Source organism: Corvus hawaiiensis, chromosome 19 (genome assembly GCF_020740725.1).
Source record: "Corvus hawaiiensis isolate bCorHaw1 chromosome 19, bCorHaw1.pri.cur, whole genome shotgun sequence".
NCBI lineage: Eukaryota > Metazoa > Chordata > Aves > Passeriformes > Corvidae > Corvus > Corvus hawaiiensis.
Genome location: NC_063231.1, coordinates 6,513,010 through 6,528,243, shown reverse-complemented (window position 1 = coordinate 6,528,243; position 15,234 = coordinate 6,513,010). Strand labels below are relative to the sequence as shown.

General features: G+C 44.7%; 1 protein-coding gene and 1 long non-coding RNA gene across 2 annotated transcripts; one reads left to right on the top strand and one right to left on the bottom strand.

The window, feature by feature from the left end:
- Nucleotides 1-3,673: 3,673 nt before the first annotated feature.
- Nucleotides 3,674-8,116, bottom strand: TOB1 (transducer of ERBB2, 1). The gene is made up of 2 exons (XM_048323937.1): nucleotides 7,865-8,116; nucleotides 3,674-5,616 (listed from the first exon to the last, which is right to left on the bottom strand). The coding sequence occupies exon 2, from the start codon at nucleotides 5,474-5,476 to the stop codon at nucleotides 4,499-4,501; it is 978 nt and encodes a 325-aa protein (XP_048179894.1). The 5' UTR covers nucleotides 5,477-5,616; nucleotides 7,865-8,116; the 3' UTR covers nucleotides 3,674-4,498.
- Nucleotides 8,117-8,340: 224 nt separating this feature from the next.
- LOC125335887 lies at nucleotides 8,341-12,689 on the top strand. Its single transcript, XR_007207580.1, has 2 exons — nucleotides 8,341-9,772; nucleotides 12,493-12,689. It is a non-coding gene; the product is annotated as an uncharacterized LOC125335887 (long non-coding RNA).
- Nucleotides 12,690-15,234: the final 2,545 nt, after the last annotated feature.

The window sequence follows — 15,234 nt, the reverse complement described above, 5'->3', positions numbered from 1 at the left end:
AGGAGCTCTGATTCCAGGCCTCTGAAGTGCTAAATCACCAAATGAAAACTACAGCAAGTTCCACCAAAACTGCAGCCATCGATACTACAGGTTGTTTTTAACAAACCGAAGCTGACAGAATAAAGGATGGGGGTTGAGAGATGTCTGCACTGCACGCCAAGGTTTTTCTAAAAATATTTTACACCTGCCATTTGTTCCACACACTGATCATATTTTGTCTATGAGGTAGAGAACTCTTAGTACCAAAGGGAATGCAGTTTATGTTCCCAAGTCTTAATGCTTTTTCCCTTCTGTAAGGCAAAACTCCTTACTACTGTCACTAAAATAAAGCCAAGAGGACAAAAGTCACACAGGCACTTCCACGGTAACAGTTGAACCGTTCCTCTCGCTGATCTTTGGAAACAGTCCCTTCAGCAGGATTTTACAGCTCTGGCAGTTCAATTTAGCAAACTTTTTATGCAACTCATGAGGGGAATGCAGCCAACTCTGAACACTCAATTTAAATCAACTTGCTGATGATATAAAAAAGAGTGCTGAACCACCGGTTTGCTTCATCTGCTCCGAAACTACCAACACAAACCCTGAGGTATTTATTCCTGAAACGTTAATAGAACAGTCTGGGGCATCAGATCAGTACATGAACTCTGCTTTGATCCCATGTCGGTCCAAAGAGCTGATTTAACAACTCGTTGTTTGGTTACTTGATAGTTCAGAATGCAGCTGGGCTTTTTGCTCCCACCAGGCTTTTGCAGGTTGGGATGTGGTGGGAGCAGAGGGTGCAGCACTGGGGGATCATCTGCCCTGGCTGTGCACCAGGAGATTGTACAAACAATGTTCAGCAGCTTTCTAATTTTTCATCAAGGAAGGATGATCTTTCCGTGGCTTATAGAACCATATAATTGTTTGGGTTGGAAGGGACCGTGATAGCTCACCTAGTCCAACTCCCTGCAATGAGCAGAGACAGCTTCAATTAAATCAGGTGCCTCAGAGCCCCATCCTCAAAGTGTATGAATTAGCTGAGCTGAAGCTGAGAACTGCAGAACTTGTACTCACAGAGCTGCAGTGCCAGGCCCTGGACTCAGCTCCAGGGACCCTGGAGAACAAGACACAGCAAAGGAGCACTACTCTGTGAACTCCACCCGTGATCCAGCTTCCCGCAGCAGAAATAACTAAACCAGTTCAATTTTGGTGGCCATTACCAGACTCCTGATCAAGAGGGAGGTCTGCTCCCTACCCACAGAATGAACACAGCACAGACTGTAGCTGTCCCCTGAACCCTCTGTGCAGCCACGCTGCAGCCTCTGAGCAGCTTCAGGGATCTTAGACTGCAACTTCGAGAAGTTATTGACTTGTGCTGAATTAAGTGAGCCCTACAGACCAAAGTGCCTTGAACCTGTGCTTGAGTGGGGACCTGGGGTGAGGTGATAGGAGGCACTAAGCAGCATTGAGGTGGTCACATATTTCTACCCTTTCCTTCACTGTAAATTAAAGTCACCTTCCAAGGTTTAACTCACACTGGTAGTTCTAAGGAAGCAAATTACATGTTCACATGAGAAAATACAAGAGAACTTGCACCAAGCAAACACTTCCTTTTCCTCCTTTTTATGTCCTTTCTATCCAAGCAAGTGCATTTACCTGACAGCTGAATACTGGGTGTGCACAAGTGACACCAGCGATTGACCTGGCACTCGGTGAGAACAGAATGTTGCAATGTAAATGTTTGATCTTAGAAATTCAGCACCAAACTTCAGCAGAAGATAAATAACTGGGTGAAGCAGACTGAACACAAAGCAGGCATCTCTCATTCCTCTAAGAAGATTAAAAAATCATTCACGCTTAAACGTTGAAAATCATTAAAACATTAAAAATCTCCACACTTGCATTGAGAGAACTTGAAGCTCTTTTTCTGACTTGTCTCCTTGCAAAGCACCAGAACCAAACCCTGCTTGTCAAATCTTTATATCGAAAGGTGCTGCAAAAAATGTGTGCTCCAAAAGATTTTTCCTTGCATGGCCCTTCAGACCCAGAGCTCGTTACAGTGGAAGGGAACAAATCAGCCTGGGAAGAGGATAAGCTCACTGATCTTTAAAACAAATGATATCAGTTTAAATCACGGGCATAGAAATATTACAGAACACATGAAGAGTCTCCACTGTCAGAGTTGCTCAACCTCTTGGGCAGTTTAGGTATTAGTATCGTGCTGTAAATAGTAAAACAGTAGTAAATCCTAAAGTCTCGGCATTCAAATAGGAAATACACAGAGCTGGCATTCTCTGTTTTCCAACAATTGATCCAGCATTTTTCTAACTCCTCTTAAAAATAAAATCATCCACTTAAAATGAGGTACCAAATGATGCGCTTTTAAGGCCGGTGCTGTCCGCGGCTGTGCCGTGAGTGGAAAGATAAACCAGATGGCAAACTCAGTAAAAGGGAGCCAGTTAAACAGAGACAGATGAACGCCAAAAAAAACCCTTCTCTCCATTATTGCTTTTGAACTGGTTGTCATGGCACTGGAAATGGATACCACTGCCAGCCTCCCACCTCTGCCCGGCCAGCTCTTCCCAGCCTCTGCCCAAAGCGGGGAGCTCACCCTGGTGTGAAAAGCACAGGCTGCTGCCACCACAGCTCCACTCCCACCAAAGAGGGGGGGTCTGCGTGGAAGTTGCACCTTTTGTCACATCAAGTGCATCCAACAGGAAAAGACTGACCTTGGGTCTCAAATTCCAGTGTCAGAACACTGAAGTTCAGCTCATTTTAATCCTGTGCTCTGTCTGTAGCTCACAACTCACTGCCAAGAGCCAAGGACTATCCACTTAGCGCTGGGTCTCTGTACGGCTGGAGCTGCCATGCAACGTAAGCTGACCTTTGTCAGATTTACACATTAAAGCAGTTTCTCTTCCCTTTGACAACGAACTTTAGCAAGGAACACTGTTTGCTGAGCAGATGGAAAAGAGTAAGGGATGCAACTTCAAAATAGCCCTGGAAAAACTGAGTTGTTCTGTCAGCCTCTGAATTCTTTCCCCTCCCACTCCCATTTGATTTTTGAGAATCTATTCAGTTAAAATTGGTAAAATCTGCTAAAATAAATACCTGAGAATGTCACAGTATAGTTGCATGACATTTCTCTTTTTAATAGAGCATATAAAATGCGAGTTTACAATGGTTTTAGTAAGCTGTAAATCAGCACTTTTATTCAGTTTTGGTTCTGAGCTATTAATCCCTAATACAGAGGCAGAACGCTGATTTGCTGGTCTAGGACCTCCCGAGAGAATAGTTCCAATAATCCCGATGACATGGAAAGGAAATGTTACTGAATCACCTGAGTCCCTGCCAGACACATCCCATCGCCCCATAACTCAACGTTCACAGAGCTTAAGGGTCTTAATTATCAAGGAAAAAAAAAAAAATAGAATTCCCTTTTGGCTTCAGTGAGCTGCGGTTACAAAAAACAAGTGGAATTTGCTGAAATAATTGCAGGCAAGTCCCTAATGGGGTTCTGTGCTTTGTCAGGAGTATTTTGGGGAAGCAACCCCCCACGAGGTGCAGCCACAGAGCCACCCTTCCCTTTACTCCTGAGTCAGACTCTGGGGCATCCCTGGCAGTGCCAGCACAAGGAACATGGCACTCGGATTGTCAGCGGGACACGAAGAACACACACACCACCACAGCCGGGTAATTTTAAAGAATTTTAATACAAACTTAATATAAACTATTTCAGTCCCTCTTAACATGTAAGACACTGACTCAAAATACTTTTATACCTTTTTTCAAGTATTGCACAATGTAGGTACAAAATTAATATTTACGATTACATTTTCTTCCATAATATATAGCAAAAATCTTTAAACTTTTAACAGAAAATACAATTTGTGTTTCTTTTGAAAAAAGCAAATATTTCGTACATTTTAATTCCACCACTAAGGAATATTCTGTACACAACTTTTTTACTTTTTTTAGAATTGATGTCTTTAAGATGGATATCTTACAATTTCAGTAAAAAAAATACAACATGAAGCTGCTGCAGCTGTCACAGATCACTGTAGTAAAAAGATATAAATGCAATACCATGTTGTAGAAACAATATATATACTCTGATATTTTACAAACTTTGTACTAAATTAAATTATACAATTAGAAAAAGACCAATAAACCCACCTATTAGTGCCAATTTTTTAATATATATACATATATGTCTGAGTACATATATATATATATACACATGAAAAAATTAGCCACTTCTTTGCTATATCTTAAATACTGTAAGAGGCCATATTTTTGAGAGTATATTTTTGTAATGTACAGTCAGTATAAAATAATTTTGTGCTTGGTTGGCAAATGAAAAAATGATGCATGTTGTATTTATCTAACCAAGCCTGAATGTATTCATACTACAAGCCTTAAAAAAAATCTCAAGAGGTGGAAAAAAATATACACCCTTGGGTACGTGCATTTTAACTTGTACAATAGTATTTACTTGGATTTCACTTTCGGTTTATTTTTAGTTAGCCATAACTGGCTGGAATTGCTGGTTAGAATACTGCATGTTGTTTAAACTAAAATTCAAGCCATCCACAAAAGACTTCTCATTTAGACCTCCATAGGCTGCAAACATATCAAAGGCATTACTGTACTGGAGAGGACTGAGGTTAAGGGGGCTGTCACCAGGAAAGATGCTACTGGTACTACCTTGACCCTGCATGTTGGGGAAAATGAACTCCTTTGCATTAGGAGACAGGGCAGAAGTCTTCTGCTGTTGCTGTTGCTGCTGCTGACTGCCTAGGCCAAGCCCGTAGAGAGAGTGCATGGAGGAGGAGAGGGATTTCTGCTTCAACAGGTCATTGACATTCAAGCCAAGGTTGGTGGGAGAGGTGCGGGCGACCTTGTTGCCACGGCCGCTATTCTTCATTTTGGTTGAGCCAAACTTGGTGGCAGCAAATGTGGCAGTGGTGAAGGTTAAAGGCTGAGTGGAGCGGGGCATGAAGGTCGGGCTCACAGCAGCTGAGTGACCAAAGGGAGGAGAAGGAGAACTAGACACTGAAGATGCTGGGTCACTAATTGGCATGAACACCTGGGCCTCTGGGTTAAAGCTGTTCTTGATTTCCTTATCCAACTCACATCCATTTTCATTATCATCCACATAAAGCACTTTCACTGGTCCCTTTTCACCGATTTGGTATGAAACCTCAAACGGGTCAATCCAAACACTAAGATCCTGAGGCAAGTTGCCACGAACATCGTCAATGTCCAAACCACTCTCTTTGGATGCTTGTTCTATGACTGGGTCCACTTTCTCCCCTATATGAATACATCTAAACCCTGATCCTTTGTATGGCTTTTCTGGATACCAGTGCCCTTCATACTTCTTTTTCAGAAGTCTTTCAAGCTCTTCACCAAAAATGTTGACACGTCGTCTGGGAAGCTTATTGTACAAATAAGAAATAATAAAATTGAGTGCTACTTGGATTTCAAGCTGCATAGCTGCTGTGCCACAGAGTTATAAGTCTGTTTCAAAACCCGAAGAAGAAAGTGTTCAAGATGCCACAGGGAAACAGAATTTCATTCAAAGTGGTGATTCGAGTTGATTATTATTATCCTTCAGCTTGAGTGCTCTTGTTCCTTTAAGAAAAAACAAAAGCAAATACATCCAAATAAGAACAGTGTAAGATCAAGCTCCGAGGTCTATTCTTTTAGCTTCACTTTCTGCAGAAAATAGGTTACTTTTTAAGTGAAAAAATGTACATCAAACTATTTCTGTCCCTGCCTGCGAAGGTGAGGATGTCAGCTCTGTTCAGCGTGACTTACTAACAACACTGCAGAGGATGGGCTTGTGTTTACATATACAACATGGGGCACTTCCAAATCACATGATCTGGGTACTTAGTTATTCACAAAGCAGCAAGGATAATTTTTAAGACATCACAGAACTGCCAAGCCTGTCAAGGTTTCAATTACCAACCCATAGTTGGATGATTTATAGTACCCAGCTGAAAAATCTAGTACCAGACCATTAGTTTAACCTGAAAGGTCTTAGTCCAAGGGCCATTTATCACTTTAAAGTTTGGAAGCATATTGACTAAAACTGCAGACTGCAGAATTAGAAAAATGTTAACAATTGCTTTAGAAGGTTTCACATGAATAGCTAAAATGATGCAACATTTAAGTCCAAGCAAATCTTCTCACTAAACTTTGCATGGGTGAAATGATGCAAACTGAGGAGAAAATGTCCGCTGTGCATATCCAACAGTTCACACCGAAATGCAGTCAGCACATACAGAATAGCTGCACGTATGTTCTGCCAGAAGGGTGGCCAGGACCGATAAATTAATTCACAAATTCTTCTCTTTCTACAAATTATTCGCTATTTTCAGATGCAAGATGCAATTATATACTCAATTATTGTATCGTACTGTCTGTAGTTCAGATTTCAAAAAGTTCCAGGGCTAACAGGGCTTTTGACAGCCTCAAACCCGATTGCCTTTCTCCTTCTCCATGACTCCATTTTATATGTAATGCAAGATATGGTTGCCACTCCTTCACAAAGGACAGAAGAGAAATTAGGTGTCTAAAGTTAGAGAAGATACAAGAATCAGGTATTAGCACACGTACTGCTAACACAAATCCTGCAGTACCTTGGTATAAATGTGCACACACACCACACACCTTTGTCAAAAAGTTCCAATGAAACAAAATATGGGGATTTTTTTTGGCTCAAGTTAAAAGCCCAAAGAAAATTTCACTTAACAGTGGCCTTTTCTGCAGAGCATCACTAGGAACAAAATTTAGCATAGCTGTCACTAAAGATTAGTGAAATCAAAGTTAAAGGATTTTGATATTAACAATGTGACTACGCTGCTTTTTTATTTCTTGTGCCAAATAATCTCCTTTTAAAGTCTGGAACCCTATTTCCAAGCCACTCGTGTTCTCCCCAACATGGTATGGGAATAGTTTGAAAGGCTGTATGATAAGGCGACCTTTAAACGTTTGCTGGATCAGCACCGGGTGGGGATAAGGAAAAGATCAAGGGCAAACAGAAGATATTTACAAAAGGGGCACAATCAGTACAGAAAAGCTGATTGGGTGGTTAAACGGGGCATTTAAAAATGATTTATTAATCCATCTGTGCTGTTTCCCTTCCCCCATGTCCTTTAAGAAAGAAATGCTCCCTTTTCAGAGTGCACCGGGCTGACGCTGTAAATTTTTCTACGCCAGACTGATCCACGGTACAAAAGCAGCTGATCAAACAGATCGGCTTGATCATTTCGAACTTGTTCTTTTTATTTATTTATGGCAAGACGGCAGTATTTCTGGGAGATCCGAGCCCACCCGTGGCCCGGCAGCAGCGCCCTGGCAGGAGCCTTAAGCAGTGGGAGTTACATAACCAGGCAGTCGGGTCTCATTAAATTTCTGCTCACAGCCCTGGAGCTCCGGCGGCAGCGGGAGGAGGAGGAGGAAGAGCATTTTCTGAGCCCGTAAGAAAGCGAAGGAGGAAGAGGAAGGGGGATGTCTGGAGGGCGGGTGGGGGCTGCAGGGCCCGTCTGCCGGCGCACAGCCGGGCAGGTCCCGCAGGGTGCTGCCGGCGCTCCCGGAGCGGCCCAGCGCCGATTACTCAGCCGGCGCCGCTCCCTCCTCCCCGCCCGAGCGCGGCCGGGGCGGCCCCGGGGGCAGCGACCCCTCACAGCCCGGCCGTGCCCTCTCCCCCAGCCCCTTCCCCGAGGGGCCCCTGCACCCACCGGGTCCCACCCCCCCCCCCCCGGCACCGCGGGGTCGTGACCGCCCCGTCGCACCCCGCCTAGGGGCCGGGGCCGGGCGGCGCTGCCTCAGCCCCCCGCCCGCGCTGCCCCCGCGCCTCACGGCCGGTACTCACCCGGGGTGTGCGGGGGTAGTGCAAACAGTCCCGGCGGGGGTGTGAGGGCGGGGGGGGTGGGTGGGGGGGCGGCTTAGCACCCGACCCCCATCTCCGAGCGCCGGCTCCCTCGGCGAGGATGGGAGGGGAGAGGAAAGAGAAGAAAAAAAAAAAAAGGGAGGGGGAAGGGTCGGAAAAAAAAAGGGGGGGGAGGGAAGGGGGGGGAGGGCAGCGCTGCTCACACCCGCACAACGGGCGCGCTAGGCCGCCGCAGCTGCACTCCGTCTGCTTCTGCCCCGCCGCCCGCCGCGCCCCTACTTATACCCTCCCTTGCCCCGCCCGCGGCCGCGCCCCCGCGGCCCCGCCCCGCGCCGCCCGAGCCCCGCCCCCCGCCGAACGGCGCCCGAGCGGCCCCGCCCGGGGCCCGCCGCTGCCTCCCCTCCCCCCCGGCGCGGCGCGCGGGGCCGCTCTGACGTCAGCGCGCTGCTCGCCTCGCAGCCCCGTTGCGTCACTGCCGACGTCAAACCCTGCCCTCGCGCCCCTCAGCCCGGCGGGGAAGGGAGCGGAAGGGGGGGGAAGCACCGAACTACATCTCCCATGACCGCCGTGGCCTGCGGGGGCCTCGGCAGCGGCGATGGCGGGGCTGGCAGGGGCCGCCTGCACAGCGGGCGCCCCAGGCTCCAGGGTGGCCCGCGCGGGCCCGTTCCTGAGGGAGGCGAGGCGCGGCCCCTCACACCACCGGCCCCCCTTTCTCCGCGCCCGGCGGCTAAAAATACTCCCCACAGGTAGCAACGCCGGGCGATTGGCTGCCCGCCCCGGCGGCCGCCGCTGATTGGCCAGCGGGGCCGGGGGGCGGAGCCAGGCCGGGTTTTGGGGGGAACGGGAGCGGCCCATGGGGGGGAGGCGGTTTCCCCTCAGCGCCGGCGGGGCCCGAGGTGGGGGCTCCAGGGACACATGGGATGGGATGGGATGGGATGGAGTGGGTCCGTTTGGGATGCGGCCCATCCCGGCGTTCCTTAAAACATCCCCGGGTTTGCTCTTTAAACACCCCTCGGGGTGTTCAGGGTTGGCGCTGGGGCGGTTTCTCTCACGCCGCCAGCAGGACCCGGTTCTGGAGGACAAGTTGGGAAGGGGTTTGTTTTTGTATTTTTTTTAAATTCTCCGCCTCTTGCTCTGTTTGTATAATAATAAAGCGTTTTGGCATAAGCGCTACGTGGGCCCCGGGAGAGATTTGGACATGCTGGGACTTTAACCCTTTGAAGCTGAGAATGTATTTGAAAATGGGAGGCAGTACCCAAAAGCTGAAATATTAAGGGAAAGAAGAGGCTTTCCCATCCACAGCTTACTTCTGATGGAAGGCTTAATTCACTGTAAAACATAGTTTTTATTCAGACGTATCAATGTTGATGCTACGGGGATTGCAGTATTGCAAACAACTTGAATATCTTGATTAAGACTCAAAATATTTACAATTTATCCCTGTATTTCTCACCCATTTTTAAATCTTGAGGGTTGCACATGCCTTCAATGAAAACTGGGTCACTTGTCTCTGTGCACCCCAAAGGGAAAATGAAATATGAAGATTATTACATTACAAGCACTGGCAACTGGGAGACTACTGGGAACTGCTGTAGCATCTCTGGGAATCTGAAAGAAAGCCCTGGGTATTTGTTTTGATCAGAAAGAGTCAAAGTGAAACAACTCCCTAAACAGAGAAGGTGAAAAGACAAATAGAGGGGGTTGTTTTGTTTTGTTTTTGTTTTGATATTAGAGCTCAGGAGTCTCTGTAGAACAACAAACACACATTGGCAGGTGACATCAGCCACCGGTGGTGGTTCAGCTCTCGCTGCACTCAGTTCTGGGGTGGCAGCAGTAGATTTCCCTTTGAAGTGGGAACAACTGCACAGCGCTGCAGATCAGTGTTTTCAGGTGAGATTTCATAAGGAGCTTTACAAACCCAGTAACTGCTGCTGAGCTGCTAAAAAAAGCCAGGTTGTAAAAGCAGAGACTTTCTTTTAAATGGTTTTAGTGCTACATGAGAAGCATTAGGAACTGAATTAAATGTACAGAGCTAAGACGTTGGTAATCAAGGCAGCCATGGGATCCTTTAAAGCTGTAAAAATTGGGATGTGCTTTTCTGGGGCTTATGGAAAGGAAGCTTCTCATGCAGTCCGTGCTGTAGAAAAATCCGGTGTTAAATGCAACTAGACCATCTTTTAGGTCCCTCCCACCCCAAACGATGCTATGTTTCTAAATGTTAAAGATGGGTCACTGGCCCAGGACTAACCTCTTTGAGGATCAACCCCACTTCTAGTGTTTCAGTGAAAGTTTCGATTTATCCTTGTTTGTCTGAAAAAATAGCTTTTAAACTGCAGTGATCATAGTGTGGTCCACATATGGCATGTCAGAGGTAGGTGGCCAAACTGTAGCAGTATTAAATTATTAACACTTAAACCCAGAGTTTAATCCGGGATCATTTGTATTCTTAAAATCTCGACTGGCTTTTTGATCCACAAGGGTCAGAGTAGGGCCTGCAGTGTTTTTCAGCCCTTTTGATTAATACACAGCAATAACAAAAAGTCTGCCTCTCCCTGCTAGAAAAATCTTTAAAAATCAATACAAAATAACTCCAGCAGAAAAATTTCACTCATGTTGCCAGTTCTATTCAGCTGGAAGATTAATCTTAAAAGAAAAGAAAAACTATATATTCTCATCTCTCCTGACAGACCTTGACAAGTCTTCCCTAGCAGAGCAAATCAACACGATTTCAGAGCAGGGCAGGAGGCAGGAGTGAGATTAGAAGTAAGAAGACTTTCTTAATCTATATTAAACAAGAAGGGTTTGATCTCATGCCCTGTTCATAGCCAGATCCTGCAATGCTGGCCAGCAGACAGCCATCAGCAACTGAACTACACCTTCCACAGTCTGGATCTCTGCAGAATAATCTCTAGATCCAAGATCTCTGCATTGTAAAACAGCTACATTACCACAAAAGCTTGCAGAGACTGCACACACTCAACAAAGGGACCTTCTTTTCTGCTAAAGAAATCTAAATTTGGTTCCTCAAATAATAACTAGCACTCTTTAAAAATATAAATTAGTATTATTTATTGATCAACACAATGTCCAAATCCAAAATACAGTTTGTTGATCTTAAAAGTTGTTCAAAGGAATTATATACAACCAAGAAAATTTTTACTAATTATGTCAATGAGGACAAGAATTTTAAAGCTGTAGGAAGAAAGGCTCAGAATTTCCACCACCCATCTCTGTCCTTTTCATAGAATCCTCTTCTCTGCTAAATGAATGTTGCTGTACAGAATATATAAGATTTATCCTGATGGTGGACACGAAGCTTTGTATCATGCATTCCTGAATATAGTGCAGTCTCTTTTTTAACATTTTCCTATTTCGGAGCACAATTCTCCTTTTAGCGTGGGAGCCTGGGCTTTGATCTTGAAATGAAAAAATGGAAAAAAATTGAAAGCTTTCCCCATTGTATTCATCCCTCTCTAGCCCAGTTTTATCCATTTGCTGATTTTAACATGTGTTCCTTTTCCCCACCATCTATCAGTGTGAGCAACCAGGCCTGGCTGCTCTCCAGCAGATATCTTAGCACTGAGTTTGAAGTGGAATGTAGATTCTCTTACATTTCACTTTCCCAGCAGTGATTTTTCCATAAATACAGATTAGAGAGGGGGTTTGGACCTATCAGGTGTTGCCCAGTACCAGGAGCTCTCTGACCACAAAGGTTTTTTGAGGTGGGAAACCACAAAATCACCTTGTAAGTGATGTTGTTTTGATGGAGTAAAAAACAAGCAGGGGCAGAATTCAGGCAAAACAGCCAGGTCACCTTCTAGGAGAGCCCCAAGCTTGTCTCTGATCCTGTGAAGGGGCACATGTTGGTTCCCAGCGATGGAGAGCAGCTGGCGGGCAGAGGCTGGCACAGCTCAAGCTGCCAAGGAAGTGCACATGGCAGGATGTGTGCCACGACTCTGTGCAACCTCCTGCCCCCGGGGCAAACAGCCCAGGCTGTGCCCAGGCTTGGCCCTCTGCAGCTCAGGGGGCTGAGGAATGGCAGTAGTGCCCTGGGAACATGCAGGAAAAGGATGGAGGCAGGAGGACCTGGCAGTGTCTGTTGGTCTGGGCAGAGATACGGTTGTGACAGAGGGGGAGGAACAACCCTTGAAGTGGAAGGAGGGAAATACTGCAGTAAAAGGGGGAGAGTGAAGGGCAGAGAGTGCAGTAGTGATGGGCTGTGACCCTGAGAACAGCCCAGCACTGAGCATCCCATCCTGGAAACCCTGAAAGTTTTGCTTTCAATTCCCATGGGATGCTCTGGGTCTGGCCTGCCCCACAGCTCAGCTGGGCAGGCAAATCCAAACACCAGCAACAGGATTTGCTCTGCTGTTACAGTGTGTGATGTTAGCGGCTCTGGTGATGCCAAGATTTTAGAAAGTTGGCTACCAAGAGCTGGAGCTTGAATGCCACAGATTAAAAGGCAGGTTCCAGATCTGGGTATCTACAGCTTTGTGCAGCGAGTACATAGAAAAAAACCTTCTAAGTTGGTACTTTCTTAGATACTAGTGACTCTTCTTAATAAAAAAAAAAAATATCTCTCTCTCTCTCTGTATATATAATTTTGCCAGGCCAACATCAGTAAAAGGAACTGATCTGCAGGAGATTAGAGCTCAGAGCTCACAAGAACATCACTCTCCTAAGTGGAATGCTATCTATATAATAGCTTACCTGGAAAAAGTTGATGGAGTTCTGAGCAAGACACAGAAAGCAGCTGCTGGGTAAGAAGGAGAAATAAAACCAGGAGAAATAAAGATTTTGCACCAAAGCTTTGTTCTTCCCAAAGTTTCATCCACCTTCGTCAAGTAAAAATGTGGGTTGTTTTTTTGCCTGAAGATGGTATAAGGCAGGACCTGTTCTTGAAGAGGAGCCTGATAAGCCACATATTCAGAATGGGGTACAGATTCTGAGAAGGCCTGTTAAAAAGAATGAAATGAGGAGTATGGAATCTAAAACTGCTGTGAAAAGTAATGTGCACAGTTGGATAGGCGCTGTAATAAGAGGGGGAGGGAATGGGAAATATTTTATGAGCATCAGAATTTCCTATAACTGTGAATAAGTGGGCTGAAGAAGGAGGAAGATTGATTTCATACCTTAGAGAGGTTGACCTTTGAAGAAAGTTTTATTAAAATCCAGTATAATTTTTTCCTCGAATTCACCTTTGCATTGGGATCCTGCCAGTTTAATGTCAGTTAGTTGTGCAGTATCTGTTAATAGATAAAATTATGAGGTGAGGACTGTCCTAGCTGATAGCCATGGAACTTCTAAGTTAATCAGCTTCAAGTGCTTTACTACACTCATTCCAAACAATGATTCATAAACAGTTTTAAAGAGACAGAAAGCTGCTTTTAAAACTGTCAGTACTTTCATGGGGATCAAAAATAAACACTGAAGGTGAAGGGCTGGTCTTTTGCCCTTTCAGTTTCTGAACAGATGAAGGTAGCTTGGAAACATCTCACTAGGAATTTACTTAAGAATTTTGTGTACTTAGGATTTTCCAAGAAGCAAGTAAATCTTTTTTTTCCTGAAAAGAGAATTCCAGGAAAACTGTTCAGTCTTATTCAAGAGAGATACTGAATGTGAAAAAGTAGATAATAAATGGGGAAAAAAACTCAGTACAAAGAAATAGCTTTTATTCAGTTGGTTTAAACTGGAAGAAGGAGCAATGGAGGGGTGACTGTTTACCAAAATGGTCCAATAAACACAAAAATTCTGCTTTTTTTTTTGACATTCTGATTATCATCAGCTAGGGTAAAAAAAATATCATCTAAGAATTACCAGTGGTGTCTTTTTGAAATAAATGGAAACTCAACTTTATTTAGGCAAAGATCCAGCCAATACCACCTTTTCTGGCTAGTTGCAATGTCCTCTAAGCCAAATCTGCAGCCTTTGGCTCTCCCAGAAATTGTTTACTTAGGAAGGATCAGTGAAGCCTTTACTATTTTCTAGTTCTTCAAGAAAGTGATGTAGACTCACCTTGAATGAGAAGGGGAGGAAGGATGTTTCCCTGCACTGTTAGTTAATTATTGAGATTGGAAGGTGCCTCAATTTTTTGCAATAAAGTCCAGAACAAAATATAATTTTAACATCCCCAGAAGATCTCCCTTGGTTCTTGCCTAAAAATTTAAAACATCCAGGAACAGTGCAGCTCAGTAAGAAGCCATCCATATTTTAAGCTTTCAGGCAATCTCTTTTCTCTGGAGCACGTGGCTGTGGGTTTCTTATGCCTTTCTGCATACTATTCCTATCAGTAATAGTGTTTTATTTTGAGCCCAGGACTTGGAGAGTTTAATTAGTGACTACCAGGTAACAGACAGAATATCACCTTTAGGAAAGGCACAGGTTAGACGTGTTGATACTGGGGCTGAAGGCAATCTGATTTGAGAAGTGCTGAGTTAACCTGCTGTGCTGTCATGCTGTGACAGTGTGAGTGACGCTGACTTCAAAGTAAATGAGTTCAAATGTCTGTGTCTTGATAAATACAATCTGAAAATCCTCCTATGAGAAGATCATGAAAACTATCTTCATTTAAAAACAAACCAAAAAAACCAACAAGGGTGTTTCTTTTCAGCTGAACAGGAACCTAGTACTTGTACAGACACGAAGAGCTAGTTGAGTGGAAAGATGCCAGGATACGACAGCTGAAGGTTTGACCCTGAATCTTTAAGGGTATTATCCATGGGGGGGGAAAAAAGCCAATGGGAATTTCTCTTTGAGCTTGCTCTGCTCCAGATCTGGTCCTTCCTCAGATCCTATTAAAGTCCATCGAGTCATGGAGACAGGAATAATGGAAGGGAATGAAGATTCAAGCTGTGTTTGCTCCTGAGACATACCAAGTGGATTTTACACAGTTTGTGCATCCTGTCCATGTAAGGAGTAGTTCATAGGAGACTCAATCTGTCACTGGCATTGAAATGATCACTCGGTTTAAATAGTAAATCACTCATTTCCTCTCCAACTTCTGATTCCTAAAGGTATAATTGCCAAAATAATATAATAAGTGCCTTAAAAGATTAAGCAAAAGGTCATATTAGCATAACAGCTTTCCCAAACTGATGTCAAAATGCTGCATAAAGCTGCACCTTGAAATCCCCCAGGACAGTGCTTTTGGGACTTGCCAATAATACAATTTCACAGAGATTCTTCTGTTTCACAGGTCACAGCTCTTTACCCTGTGATGGACAGATTGAGCCACCCTCATGTACCTGCATATATATGACCCACTTCATTAGAACAGAATGTTTTCTCTAGAACACACGACCCAGTAGGAGCCATTATCTCATGTGCTATTATTAATGCGAAGACTTCAGGTG

Coding starts and splice junctions, on each gene's coding strand:
- TOB1 (XM_048323937.1), bottom strand. CDS start 5,476: ATGCAGCTTGAAATCCAAGTAGCACTCAATTTTATTATTTCTTATTTG.